This window comes from Meleagris gallopavo, chromosome 1, assembly GCF_000146605.3.
Source record: "Meleagris gallopavo isolate NT-WF06-2002-E0010 breed Aviagen turkey brand Nicholas breeding stock chromosome 1, Turkey_5.1, whole genome shotgun sequence".
Lineage (NCBI taxonomy): Eukaryota > Metazoa > Chordata > Aves > Galliformes > Phasianidae > Meleagris > Meleagris gallopavo.
In genome coordinates this window covers 35,739,722-35,754,795 of record NC_015011.2, presented here as the reverse complement: position 1 = coordinate 35,754,795, position 15,074 = coordinate 35,739,722, and the positions used below count along the sequence as shown (strand labels likewise).

The window sequence follows — 15,074 nt, the reverse complement described above, 5'->3', positions numbered from 1 at the left end:
TGAACTTTCTGGTAGAACATCTTTATACACAAAAAAAAAGAGAACATTTTTAGCACAGTATGCTTCCCAATCAGTAGATCTCAGCTAATGTTTGTCTATGTCTGAAGAACATGCCGACTTTCAATCATCTAGAGATTTCATGCTGCTAATTCAAAGTTAGTGCATACTTTAGAAAATTTAGCCATCTTTTTTTCTTGTATGAAGTGACGATGAAATTCTGTGGATAATTCAGAAACAGAATTTATTCTGCATCCTACATGGAGACGGCAACAGTGGCCTTGTAATTGCAAAATGTGAACTCCAGGTGCAGCAGAAGGAACTAATGATAATCAATTGACTGAACAACAACATGGCAGATGGATTTCAGTACAGGTAGATGTAAAGTTAGGCCTATGAAGTGAAGGAAATTCCCACCTGTCAAGACAAAATCCTGAATAACTCTTAACATGCTAAGAAAATCATGTCTTGAAGTTGCAGTAAGTGTAAAATTAAAGCTTAATGTTCAGTAACAGTTAAAACAATTAAACAAAATGAAGTTTGGGGGTTAGCAGGAAAACAAGTAACAAAAATTTCCCTCTGTAAATCCAGGCTGTGCAAAAACTTTCAGTATTCTATGCAGGTCTTATTCCTCCTTGACTCATCTCAAACAAAATATAGAAGAGCTGAAAAAAAGTTCAGTAAAGAATAACAAGGATGACCGGATGAAGGGAATAGCTTCCACATGAGAAACAATTCAACAGTTGTAACCATTGGAGATAGGACAGAGGTACATAAAATCTAGGATATCTCAATAAGGAACAGCTGTTTATACCTTCTAGAGTCTGCACCTATTAGCATCTACTACCATCAAATGTGATAGTAAATTCCAAGCAAACAAAAAAAGGTATCTCATCACAGAGTTAGCTGATCAGCAGATATGCTGCTATGGAAAATAATGGGCGTTACATTAGCTCAAGCAGCAATTGTACAAGCTCACAGAAGAAAATCCTCTAAGAGCTATCAAGTTCAAAGAAGCCGCTCAGCAAGTCCTTGAGCGCCAAGCTTTGGCAGTTGGGACAGTTTACCAAGGGAGTATTATTTTATTTTTCACCTGAGCTTTTATTTTCCTTCAGTATCTGCTATTGAAGGTCTAATAGGGCTAGATCAGCTTTTAGCATGATGTGGTACAACCATTGTTAAATCATGAGGCAGAAGCACATCAAAATAATTTCATTCATACCATAGAGCAGCCAATCCTCACTCCTAGTCTAGGAAATCTGGCAGGAGTTCTGTTAAAACTGGAGCTTGTGGACTGAGTCAGCATGACCCAGTCAAGAACTATAAATATGGAGATCTGCCTGTAGCACAGAATATAATTAAGTGTCCTCCAGTTTGTTTCATGAGCTAATAGTATTTTCCACATTGCTTAAAAAGAAAAAATTAAATGAAAAAAAAATCAAGGGTGTTATTTGGGATTCCTTCTTTTCCCTTGTAAAGAGCCTTAACAAGAAGTCATGGGAAAGACCGATGCTCCGTTGACCGTATTCTTCTTGACAGACAGAACATATTGCAGAGCAAGGAATGTCTTCTCAGATGGTGAACTAGTTTATAACACTGCAAGAAAGCCGCCAGTGTCACTAAATTACTGGAATGAAATCAGTCACTTTTGATTTTTAACTGAGAGTACAATTCTCTTGAAAAGCATTTCAGAGAGATTTAAAAGAAGAAATAGGTTCAAGATATTACTGAGCAATATAACAGGTAATTAATAGGTAATCTTATATGTTATTGTTAATACAACCTCACTGTTGATTTACCAAATATACTTACAGAGACTGCAGGCTGCGCAAGTTCTGGAGTGCTTCAGTAGGAACCTGGCGTAGTTGGTTATTCTGCAGCATTCTACATTTTGAGTAGCACAAAAAACAAAACAAAACAAAACAAAAAAGAACAGAATCAACACGGTAAAGGTATTTTTTCTACTGCAAATTTTCTTCTAAGCTAACCTCCTTTGTACTGGTTTTAGTTCAAGAATACAAGCACAGAAACAGTCTACACAAATGCTCCGTTCTCCTCGCTCCTTTCAAAATGCTCATTCTCTCTCTTCAAAGCAAACGATTACATGCAGTACATTAGCTCTGTTAACACGTCAGCTTTAAGCAGGATTTTCAAAGTAGGTGAGGAAGTTAACAGATGAAACCTTACTTGCTTTTGAGAGAGCTTGAGCTCCTAATTGCCTCCAGTGATTATGAAATTGTCATCCGCATGTACTGATTTCTTTTTCCTTCTGCAGTACTTCTGTTTCTTATTCTGATAAAGTTCTGACAGACTGACTCTTGAAATTCTCACTTAAGAAAAAGCTACTATGGCCAACACCATTTTTAACTGTATGAGCAGTTTATGATTTAGTTTGTATAAATTTGTCTCAGTAAGAACTGCTGAAAATTTCCCAGTGAAATCAGTTTTCTCAAAAGGAAGTTTGTTAGCAATGACCTGATAAATTTATTTTCTGAGGCTGTCACATGATCTAGCTTGCGAAGACAGAAAAATCTTTTTAAATTTCAGTAGAAACTTTTCTTACCTTAGAATACATTTTCACTCAAACTGCCTAACATCCCTGTTCAGACCAACTTCTCCATTTATAGAAGGATTTTATCTGGGTAACACTGGAATAGTGCGTGTCTTCAAAATGAAGCATACTCAGTGGGACATTGTAAGTGAAATCCTTTTTGGCAGGCTTGACGCTCTGTAGGCCAACAAGAGTTACATCTGCCCAACTTAAGAGTAGATGGAATGGGTAGCTCTTTGTACTTCTTTCCCACCTAATATCTTTGCAGTAAAGCTCAGTATGCTTTTATAGTAGCATCTGGCTTGGCTTGACACTGCCTAAGAGGTTGGCGTTCTTGCAAATAAAAAAATTCCTCTGAACTGAAGGAAAAGATCCCCTTTTACAGATATACAGTGACTTTTGGCCTGCTAATAGTTTTAGTGACTGTATATGTCGTCTCACTACTTCATTTTAGACATTTTCTTAATAACTTATCTTAATTAGATTACAAAGAACAAGATACAAAATAAGAACTAGTTGTAAATTGCGGCATGTTTTACAATAATGATTTCCCTCCCATCTCTCAAGAAAAGGAAAAGGCAGTATACCCCCACTTCTGTGTGATCATGAAAAATCCAAAGGTGTTTAGGCCTGAATGCAGAACTTTTGAGACAACTAAAGAAACTATGAACTGAACCAATTTTTACCTTTGATATTGTACAGAGACATCTACTTGATGAGCAAGTTGTTTTTAGAATGCAATTAATGCCTTCTAATCTTTGTGTTTAGGATATTTTCTTTATGAAAAAACAAAGATTTAATGATGTTCATATGTATCTTCACTTCAACTGAATTGTTCAAAATGAGCTGATCAAAATATGTAATTTACTTGATCAAAACTTCACTGGTTAATTAGTTCCCTGGAGCATTTAGGAAATCAGAAATATATCAAACAACACACAGTTTACTTACAGCACTTTAAGACTGAAAAGGCCAGCAAATGCTCCCTTAGGAATGTATGTCAAGCCATTTCCTGCAAGACGTCTGCAAAGTTTGAAAAAGGGAAAGAAAAAAGGAGTGAATACTTTTTCCCTTCATGTGGAATTAATTTGGTTGCTAAAAAGTGTAACACAGCTATGTTTGAAACACTGATGCCAGAGGTAGTAGTAAAAGAGCCTTGTTTTGTCATTAATATACTTTTAAAAGCAAAATATCAAGAGGAGCTCTTAACTGTATAGTTGATTTACTGACAGCTGGACTGCAGAGACAAAATGCAAGTTCATTATAAATCAAGATTATGGCTTAAAATGGACAATTAATTCTTTGTAGTTCTCTTTTTAAGCACTAGAACAACCTCAGTAACTAAAATACAGAAACACTAACAATAATTAGCATCAGGAGATTTACAGGCATACACTTTTGGAATTGTGTATATATGATGTCTGTGCACATTTAACTCAGCTGCATTAACTCATTTCTACATAATATCAAAATATATCCACATAGTAAAGAATAAAGTTCATTTTACAATAACAATACCCCAAACTTCTCTGCTGGTGGCATGACAGTGTATTTGCTAAAATTTGTAGGTTTTTTTTCCCTAATTCTTTTGTACACTTCTTCTCAGAATGCCTCAGAATACTTTACAGACTGAGGAAAGTACAACAAATATCTCTGTAAAGTATGATACTCTGATAAAAAGAAATTAAAAAATAGAAGAAAGTATTATGTAGGATTTGTTCCTGTGGAAGACAGTCTTCATAGGTTGCACTGAAAGTAATGCCTCCTATTTATTTCCACTGAAAGTACTACAGAGAGCAAAATAGACTATTTGATAGAGCAAATTCTCAACTACGAAACATTATTTTTCCACATAGTTATGACCATTAACTCTGCATTTTTACCAACGATGAAAAAGAGCCTGCATGCTGTGCTTGTAACAGTCTGCACCAGCAGAGGTGCCCCACTGTCACTGTTGCCACTGCTGAAATGCAGCACCCGCCATCTCACTCTGCTCACAACAGCTGCTTCCTCTCCATAAATGTTCAGCAAGTGGCGATGAATGTCAGTGGGTACCATTCTTTCAGCATGGAAGAATTCATTGGCACCCCTTTGCTTCATATGTACTTCCATATCAGATGCCCTTGTGTCAGGCTGCTGCTCTGCTGCCATCTGTTGCATGGCAACAAAATGTAATAGAATATTGGTGGGAAGATTCAACCAGTACTGCCATACCACCAATGTGCACATCTGATGTCATGGGCCAATATAATAAAATAGGAGGCACTGTCTTTGGGAGCAGCCCTCATATTTTTGATGTGAAGTGCCATTGGTATGTTCCTCAGCAGTGGAACTTCAGAGCATCTTGCATTTACCCTCCTGACATTGCAGTTCAACAGGAATGTGCCATGATACCTCTTCCAGCACTGGAAAACTGACTGGTTGGGGTGAGAGTCAAGTTACTGTGTGTCAGTAGAACCCTGCGTACTGCTCTTGGATGGCCGCAACTGTGGGTTGATATGATTTGATCACCCTATTTGCATACCAAGTGAAGCCAAGTAGAATTACTTGAAATTTCTCATCAGTTAAGATATTGTACATCAAAATTGCAGTTAGCGCAGGCCAGCTGATGTGGTGACAGAGCTGACATTTGATTTGGCATTTGACCCCTTAGGAAAGACCAGAGCATGAATTCCATCAAATGCCTTGTGCTGCCAGAGGGGAACCTATAGCACTGAAGTAGGCACCAGAGTTTCTAATCCTGTTCGTAGAAAGTGCCAGGTGCTTGGAACTGTAATCCCAAAGACCCAGCACTGACTGTTCTTAAACTTCATCTTCCTTTGAAGCTTATTTACCCCATGATAATTACAGAGCCCTGGGTTCACTTGCTCTTTAGACTTCTCTTCCACACAGAAAAATATTGGTCACAGTGGAAGTTGGCATCACTCTAGATGCCAACTCCAATGACTTTTCATGCATTTTAAATTTGGGGAAGGCATCTTCCCTGTGTGCACACAATTGCTGACTGGTGTGACCTTGCTCAGAGAGCGAAGTTCTGTTTTGCAGAGCTCACTAAGATAGAGCCACTGAGCTCATTGCTCATATGAGATGCACCGGGGTCTGAGGTTCAGGCATCTGAGACCTGGGTATGTGCACCTGCACTCCAGCAGGCAGATCAGTGAGCAGAACCTGGCACACACTTGCATACAAAGAAGCACTCAGCGGCCAAGCTGACTTTATTTTAATGTGTGAAAGGCTCCTGCAGCTTCATCTTTCATTCTGGATGGAAAGGAATGGCAATGACTGTTGGGCTGCTACTGGATAAATCAGGCGTATAGTAGAGTAGGCACTTGTTCTCTGAAAGCAAATGCAGTTTGTGGATTATATACCAGCAGAAGTTAGAAATCTCTCTAATGCTGATCTCAGTTTACTATACAGAGTTTTGGAAAGTCTACAAAATATTTAACCCTCTCAGCCTTTTGTACTGTTATTTTACTGATACAACTGATACGACTGAACTCTAGTCTTAGACATGAACCAGAAGAGACTATAAAATTTTACTGAAAAAAAGAGTAGGCGCAGGTGGGAAGAAAGGGAGGGAAGAGTTAGCTTGGATGTCATGGGGAAGTTCTTTACAGAGAGAGTGGTGAGGTGCTGGCACAGGCTGCCCAGACAGCTTGTGGATGCCCCGTTCCTGGAGGTGTTCAAGGCCAGACTGGATGGGGCCCTGGGCAGCCTGGTCTAGCATTGAATGTGGAGGTTGGTGGCCCTGCATGTGGCAGGGGGGATGGAGATTCATGGCCCTTGAGGTCCCTTCCAACCCTGGCCATTCTGTGCTGAGGTTTCCACTTACTAAAAGTGTCTCACTTAGTATCATGGAGAGTTCAATAAACTGAACTAATATCTCCAAAGACTCAAGCTGGCACTGTCAGGGTACCATCCTGTCTTAAAGAGTGGCTGTGTTGCAATAAATTTCACAGCTCTTGCAAAGCAAACTAGCAGACACGCTACATGTTCATATTGCTTCTCGGATCTGAAATATTCTTTATTTAAAAGGTTAGCTAAGAAAATTAGAGCTCTTTAAGCACTCTGGTATGGGAAGCATGCTCCTCCCTGCTTTAAATGCAGCATTGTGGTAATGTAATTGTGACACTAACCAGCTTTTTTTGTTTCAGTGTGTAATACTGACTCTAGATTAACAAGAAGTCTTTCTGTGGTAAGCCTTAATGCTTGGCCATTTTTTTTGGAAAATGGACAGTCATAATTTTTAAAATGGTTTTATGGAACCTGTAATATATAACTAATAGACAGAAAGAAATACCTATGCACAGAGAAATTCACATACATATGGCTATATGGCTCATGGGCATTCAGCACAGTTTTAATGAGACTGTACTGCAGAAAGTTATATTTACTTTTCCATTATCTTTTTTTCTCTGTTTCCTTCTGTTGTCAGTTGTTGTGAACAAAAATCTGTCTCTAAACTGTTACCATTTTTATTACAATGCCCATTTGAATTATCCAGCCACCCACAACCACCATTAGAGCATTACCCATCTACACAGCCCCAGCTTCACCATTCAGAGGAATATCTGAAGTTGACAAACAGCTATAAGCAAAGAATGCTGTTCCTGAGCTATTTGCTGAGCTATCATTTGAATGATAGTTATCTGCACATTTAAAGTGAGATGTAATTCCTCCCACCTTTTTTTCTTTTTCCCCTTTTTTCAGATTCCAAATCTCATTTTGTATTCTGTTTCTTTTCCTGTTAGATCACAACTTCTCAATTATAGAATATCTTGTCAATTAAATGTCTTTTCATTTATTAAAAGTCCACTTTAGACAGTGGAAACCACATGTTAATCTTCTATTTCATAAGCAGAGCTTCTGTGTTTGCGCCTTATGAGCTTTTCAAGCCCTGGGTCATTCTTTTAGCTCTGCTTTGATTATTTTTCAGTTTGGAAAGAGCTCTAACTGATTTTGTAGACAGTGCTTACTGTCCTTATATATGACTCTCCCCTGCTTATGTAGCAGAGGATCATGTTTATCACGTATAGCCCATTATATTTCAGCAGAGGACAAAATTAAAGATATCACACATGCCAAAATAGATGTATGTCTGTGCAGCTCTCTTACCAAGCAAACTGACAGCATCAGAAAATGTAGACTTCTGGCAACATTCATTTTCTATATAATGATGATGTCTGACCTCCAGTTACCAAAGTAAATTCTTTCTCATGACATCCTTTTCATGATTTTCCATTGGATCCAAGTCAGGCAAACCACCTATCCATTCCCTGGATGCTCCATAAGACCACTTCTGAACACTGGCACAATAGCAGCATCTTCCCAGCCCTTTGGAATTCCCCGGCATTGTGGGATTTGGAAAAAATCAGCAGTAATGATTCATTGGGCTCATTGTTTAATTCTTTCAATATTCTTGGATGGAAGTTAGCACACCAGTTATTTAAGACATACTGCAAAGCTCATTAAATTTGGCTTATTTGTTCCCAACCATTTTAATACCTTCCTTCTGGATTTTTTTCTTGCTATTGCTGTGTTTCTATTCTCAGTCTTGGCATAGGGGAAAATAAATCCCCTTGTTGACTCTACAGGTATCTATCAAGCATCTGTCAGGGTTTACTCATCTCCATATCAGGGATTTTGTTTTCCATTACCCTAAGCTATTTCAGGGAAGCTGCCCAGTACTTTTACTGAACTTTGGATGGACTCTGGGTAGTGATTTCAGTCTGGATAGGTAAATATTGCTTTCCCTGAATAGATGAGGATGGACATCCTATCTGTTCCTACAGTTTAGCATTTAGTTAATGATTTCTGAGAGGAGGAATAAACTAGCTTTTTCATAACACTTACATAACCAAATGGCTGGCTTCTACTGTTAGAAGAACTCTAAATTTCAGTTTTTAAAAATAAATTCTTTTCCAGCATTTCTGAGAGTTATTATTTTAGAAATATCACACTAAACTAATTCAGTCTCAAAGTTATCGTATCTCTAATGAAAAGATAATCAAAAAAGTCAGTATTGCTGATTTTGGATAGCATATATCTAAAATAGCTATACTATTTTATAACTGGATTTAACTTACGCTGTTTCATTTCTTTTACTAATTAAGACAGAAATTAATGGCAGCTGGAAAACGTATGGGGATGTGTCACTGTATGCTTCTCTTGATGCCTGCTATTTGAGACTCTTGAAGACAAGATACTGGGATACTTTTGGCAGTGGCAAAGGCTGAATTTCTATACTACTGCATATCTCTTTCTAAAAGATGTAAAATAAATGAGCTGACAGAAAAGCATATTGCTTCTATCTTTTCAAGTGGCAACAATTTATGAAGTATGTTTCAACACAGTTCAGCCCAGCTGGCAATCTCTACTTGGTGTTGGAATTGCTACAGTGCTTCAGGTCAGGTTCCTGGTCTTGCTCAGATCTAAGAAAAGGCATATATGGTGTCTCCTGTGAGCTTTGTTCATCTGTGCATCTCTTTTTTACATTCTGACATCTCTTGCAGTGACACAATTCTGAGAAATGGTCATCCCCAACTCAGAAGAACAATCCTAAGACAGCACAACTGATGAAACATCCATAGAAAGTTCTAAAAAAGATCAGAAAATTCTTGTTTTCCTTCTACTTTTGCTCATGTCTAAAAAGAACGGATTCATTCCTCAGAAAGAAGCAGATAAACATAAAGTTGTGACTGGACACAATCAAGTATTTCCATTATATTTCTAGAACAAGATTTTTTTTCACTGACTCAAAATTGCTTTGTGCTTGTATGTTTTCAGCATTGAAAGAAACTTTGCCTGGCACCAAGCCTCTCCTCTTACCTACTGGAAAGGGAGGTGAATTTGAAACACCAAAAAATCTGCATAGTAATTGAACTGTGGCACTTAATAAAGAAAGCACCTTTTCAGTAGCCATTAGAAACTGTTGCAAACCTAACCAAGCTACTTCTCACAGTCTGCAGCAGGCAGTCAGAGTAAGACGGGGGCAAGGGCTGCTTTTTGTCTTTGTCCATGGTAAGATCTAGTTCAACAAATGCTGAACAAGCACCCGTAAAGTGCATTTCAAAATCTCATACTACCAAAACTGTAGGAAAGAGATGAAAGGAAGATAGTAGTCTCATTGGGAAATAGCATACATTTATATTAATTAACATTCATGCTGTATTCTAAGAGGATTAACACAAATTTTTCCTGAACAAATTACTGTTCAAGTCTTGCAAGGTGAAGAAATGCAGAAGAGTAAATGTTGTTATGGATCTTGGTATGGCTCAACATATAGCAGGAATAAGCAGTACAAGAGTAAAGCTCTTCTATTAAGAAATGAGAAGTCTGTTCTAATTCTTACACTGAATGAGCACTGTTATGTAGAACTCCATTACATTCAACTTTATGGTAAATATATTGGACAATATATAAAGGGCATATTGAACAGTATATTAAAGGAGAATATATGTCCTTTTGTACAGACTGAGTTACATATCATAGATATTAAAGACCCCCTAATCACTTGTGTTGCATTATATTTAATCACTCCATATGCTATTTGCTTACATGTATTGCAATATTCAATATCTGAGTGCAACTCAAAATCATCTGTCAACTATGAAAATATATTGAGCTATATCTACAGAAATAATTTCCTGCCATCATGCATTTATCTCCCTTTGACTCTGCATTTTACTTCTGATCATTATTTTGCTGATTGTATTTGAGAAATGAGAACAAGAACTGCATATACTAAGAGAATGCTGGTATGAATTTGGCCATATCTACATATATATAAATTACATTTAAAGATGGGTAGTTCACCATCAGTAATGTTACAACTCAATGAATTTTATGCTTGCCTGTTTTCCTTGAAAACAAGTTTAATTTCCTTATTTGCTACATTAATTCTGCAGTTAACAAAATCTCCAGACAGAAAATTGAAAAAGAATTATACAGACAAACCTAGAAACTGGTGATAGAAATTTTTGTTTTTGCAAATAAAAATTAGAAGTGTAGAAAACCTGAGAGGGTGAAAAATCCCCACAGTTGGGCCAGTTCTGCTGCTCCATGGTACCAACCTTGCCAAATTTGGTGCCACATAGAAAATTTCCTTAATATTTATGAAATTGTAGTCTATCTCTTTTATACCTACAGATCTATACAGATAAATTTGCCTTTGTAATTTAAAATTTCTTTCTAAAAACCTGATCCTCCTCTTCAGCTGCCATAATTGTTCTCAGTAACTGATAAGTGGTGAAATCTCATTCCCATTGATGTCTGCGAAAAAATTTGCACTGATGTAAGCAGAAATTGGATTCATAACTGCATCATGTCTCAGTATCATATCTGACAGCAATTCACTTCTCCTAGGAGTAATTTTTGGAGAAACAATGTAGAAGCATAACATGAAAATATATATTTCCATTTTTTTTTTCCTAAAAATCTTGTTCTGAGTTTAAAAAATATAGCTCCTGTTCAGGGAAGAATTGCTCACATTAAATTGCTTGCTTCGATTTTGTTTCCTGTCAAACTAACCAAAGACAGACATGAACACAACACATACACTGTATACACCTTTAGTTTATATAAATGTACAGTCAATATATATTTCTATGATAATTAGCTTTCCTCAGTTTATATATGCGTATCTATACGTAGTATATATAGTTTATCTATACGTAGATAAAATGTTCTTGCTTATTAGATCAAAATAGTTCTGACAACATGGATACTAATCAAGAACATATGCAAAGTCAATTAAAATTTGAGATATGAGTTTGATTTTTTTAATGATTATTCTTGGGCCAATGCTACAGAAATTTATGAATTCATTGGTGAATAATTACTGTGTTAATTATTAATTAATTAATGGATGATATCAGCATATATTTTTCAAAATGTTTTTATGGAATTACTTTGCTAGACTAAGAATTTAAATGTTATTGTGTATTTTAATTATCTTTTTATATTTCAATCTGTCATGTTAATTAAAACTGTAATCACAGTAATATAAAAAGTAGGTCAAATGATATATTAAAAAAATGCGATGATCAGAGAGATCAAAGAACAAAATATAAAGATGCTCTCCTTTCCTTAAGAAAGCAGGAGGGGAGTGTGCAAATCATTATTGTGCTGTATATTACATTTATTGCTGCTTACAATTTTGTTGGAAATTCAAATATAACACAGTCTGCTCCTGCTTTAGGGCCTAATTGCCTTTTAAAATGAGTGTGCCAAAATCTCAGAGGGTGTAAACTGGAATAACTCCAACTGACCTCGAGCAATTGGAATGAAATCAGTGTGTATTTGATCTTGAGTTGGCTTTCATAAAAGAGATCTTAGATTGCTGTCAGTTAAGGATGTGGTCTAAAATTTACTATTTCTCTTTCCACTTATAAAAAGGGAGGATTCTATCTGCACCTTGCACAATTCAGTACTGTGACCCTACAGTTTCTAAGGACAACTGACTGCTCCATTCATGCAGCTGCCCATGGCCAGTGCTGGGAACAATCTGCCTTGCTCTCAGCATTGCAGTGGCCAGTGCCTTACCAGAGGGCTCCAGTGGTGTCCTTTTATCACATAGCCAGGTACCTGCCCTCTGGCTTACAACACACTGAATTCCTAGGGTGCATGCCAATATTAGCCAGGAAATCCTATGTTGATTTACAGGATCAGATTCCAAAGTTACTTGCAGTAAGAGAAAGAATTTCACTTCCACTTTTGAAGAATGCTGTCACCAAATCACGGGTCTCAGAGTAATCTCAAATTTGTTAAATTTCCTTCCTCTGTGTTTCAATGTTGCAGTAAGATGAAACAACAAGTGGTAAGTTATATACATTACGTTTCCTACTTTTAGCCTTCAAAGTGCTGCTTACACTTTTGATACTGATACTGGGATAAATTATCATCACTGATAACAGGAATTGGTTGATACGTACTGTGAAATGAAGCACCACAATCAAAGAATCAATAACAAATTGTCTTCACTGTTTTGTCCTTGCTGTGCCATTGGCAAAGGACACAAATTGTGCAGTTCCAAATGTTGATGTTACAGCTTTTCTCCAGGTAGTACAATGAAACGATGCTAAAGAACTAGGGATAAATTACTTACTCCTGTTTGGAAATTCAAACAAACAAACAAACAAACAAACAAACAAACCCAAACTTAAGAACTGTGCTTAAAGAGATATAAATGTAATGCAGGCTGAATTCAGTGCTTGTAGTCCTAAAGTAAGTGAAAAGTAGAAGTGCGTATCGGAACTGTGCACTGCACTGAAACGAAGCAGTGAACAAACAGGCTGAACTTCCACTGACAAAAAGTAATTTCTGCATACTTGCTACTGCAGTACGTGCAGAATGTGTAAGACTTAAATTAAAAACCTGCCTCAGGATCTACAGAAATATAACACATTTAATAAAGTATAGCTTCATCTAAGTTAATTAAGTATAATTTTACTATCTGTATTGATCGCAAAACACAAAAAGCTCTTCCTGTGACTATTTGATAGCATAAACCAGTTCCTACTGAATATTGCTAGTAATAAATTACAGGTTCCAAGCAGTATGTACAAGTTACAAGCTGAAAATTCACTTTATCTCGCATTCAGTAAGAGCAATGCAGCAGCACTGATACACTGATAGTTTCTTGGATATCAGCATAGAACCTTCATTGTTCTTACTTGCACAAGTCTCCCTATTTTCACTTCTCTTTATCTTGATCCCCTCACTTCTTCCCTACTGCCCTTTCACACCACAGATGCACAGCAGTGTCAAGGCTGCTCCCTGAAATTTGTGTTAACATTTCAAGAATAACTGTCTGTCAGCACAATCCATTCTACAAGCAGTGCAAGCTGCTCTAATTTAGTAAGGCATTTGCCCTATTGTTTGTCTTCTTTTTGTTCCTCATCTTGTCATCATTGATAACAGAGCAAGAGGGGCAGTCTGGAGGGTGCCAAGATGACCCAGCCACACAGGGAAGTTCTTTGTTGTCCTTCAGCTTGGTGGCATCAAAGGGACAGAGACAAAGGCAGTGACAGCTCCAGAACCACCAGGGCTGTCATCTTGTAAATTAGGAATCTTCTGCATTTGGATCTGGTATTTTTTCTAGTAAATCAAAGCGACTGTGTAAAAGCTGGGGGTGAAAATGATTACAATTGCTTCCAATTGATTAACTTGATCAATATCTTCCCACTGTTTTTACTGTTGCACAGTCAATGACCGGTGCACTTCCCTCTATCAGGACTTCCGTGCCTCCCTGCAAAGCCACGGAGCCACAGCTCTGAGTTATCAACAAAGTCTGTCCCACAGTGATGGGATTTATGATGTGCCACAGCCATGTGCCACTGATAAATGCTGTGTACTGAGCACAGGGCATATCCCAAACAGATTGCCTCTGCATGTGTGCACGTATGAAGTGAAGACACTGAATTCAAAATTCATGTGAAGACACTGGATATCCAGGTCATGTGTCAGCTGGCGCACAGCACTGGAATTACACACGGGATGGGAAGTCATTTAGCAGGGAAAGTCATGAAACGTTCGCTGATGGAGATGGCACAAGCTGATTTCCATCAGGAACAGCAGCTGTAAAACCTGCTGTGCAAAACCCATAAAACTGCTGTTTAGCTGACATGAGAAGGACGTGTGTAGACAGTTTGAGACAGTAGATAAGACCTAGTTTTACTTTCACTGTGCACATCTGTTGTAGGTATTTTTACTTTTCTTTCTTTGGAGGTTTCTAAGACTATGCTGTTTCATCTTTGGGAAAGACTTTCAGCATCCCGTCCAAAGTGTGTTCAAGTAAATTAAGAGATTTCCCCACTTCCCCCAAAATGTTTTGGACTATAGCTGCAGCACTGTAATGTTTACTGCTAGCTTATACAACAGTAAAAATGTAGAACCAGTTTTCAGTGCTAGCCACAAAGTGCCTGTACCAGCACAAAAAGAAAGATGGTACACAACCCCAAGAGCCAGTGGTCTCAGTTTTCAATGACACAGAGCTGGCAGGGAAAATAACACCTGATTCTCACCAACAGCTTTGAAAACCTCTATGTAGGAAAACAGAGCAAACAGGAAGGGAAGTAAAAGGAAAATAGTAAATAAGAACAGATGATAATGGGTCATGCCTGGTTATTTAGATCTTCATTTTCATGTATACAGTGGTCTTTTAACTACTTCTGCAATGCAAAGGGATTTCCACACACATGATGGTGAGTTTCACATAATACATCTTTTTTGCACTGTATCTGTAATCTTGCTTGCTAGTATTAAAATGCATGATTAAAGTCACTTTTGCCTAAATAACTGATGTAATAATACTATGGGCAATGTGAAAAAACGTGGACTTTGGTTTCGATAAACTTGCCTGTAGCTGTACATAGCTTTGACGGTGTCTTTGTCTCTTGATCTTGTGAAACTGTCTTACTCTCTAGGTTGAATAAATGTAATAAAACAGTTCTGTTTTTTTTTTTGTTTGTATGTTTTGTTTTTTTTGTTAGTTTTGCTAAAATGTCAATTCTGAGTTGCTGAAAAA

The 15,074-nt window shown here is 37.3% G+C and overlaps 1 protein-coding gene across 1 annotated transcript in view; it reads right to left on the bottom strand.

Moving 5' to 3' along the window:
• LGR5 (leucine rich repeat containing G protein-coupled receptor 5) overlaps positions 1–15,074 on the bottom strand; it is a 60,643-nt gene that overhangs the window by 35,672 nt on the left and 9,897 nt on the right. The window contains exons 3-4 of the mRNA XM_010708166.3: positions 3,500–3,571; positions 1,810–1,881 (exon numbers count right to left, since the gene is read on the bottom strand). Coding sequence (XP_010706468.2) covers positions 1,810–1,881; positions 3,500–3,571 — 144 coding nt within the window. The remainder of the gene's footprint in view (positions 1–1,809; positions 1,882–3,499; positions 3,572–15,074) is intronic.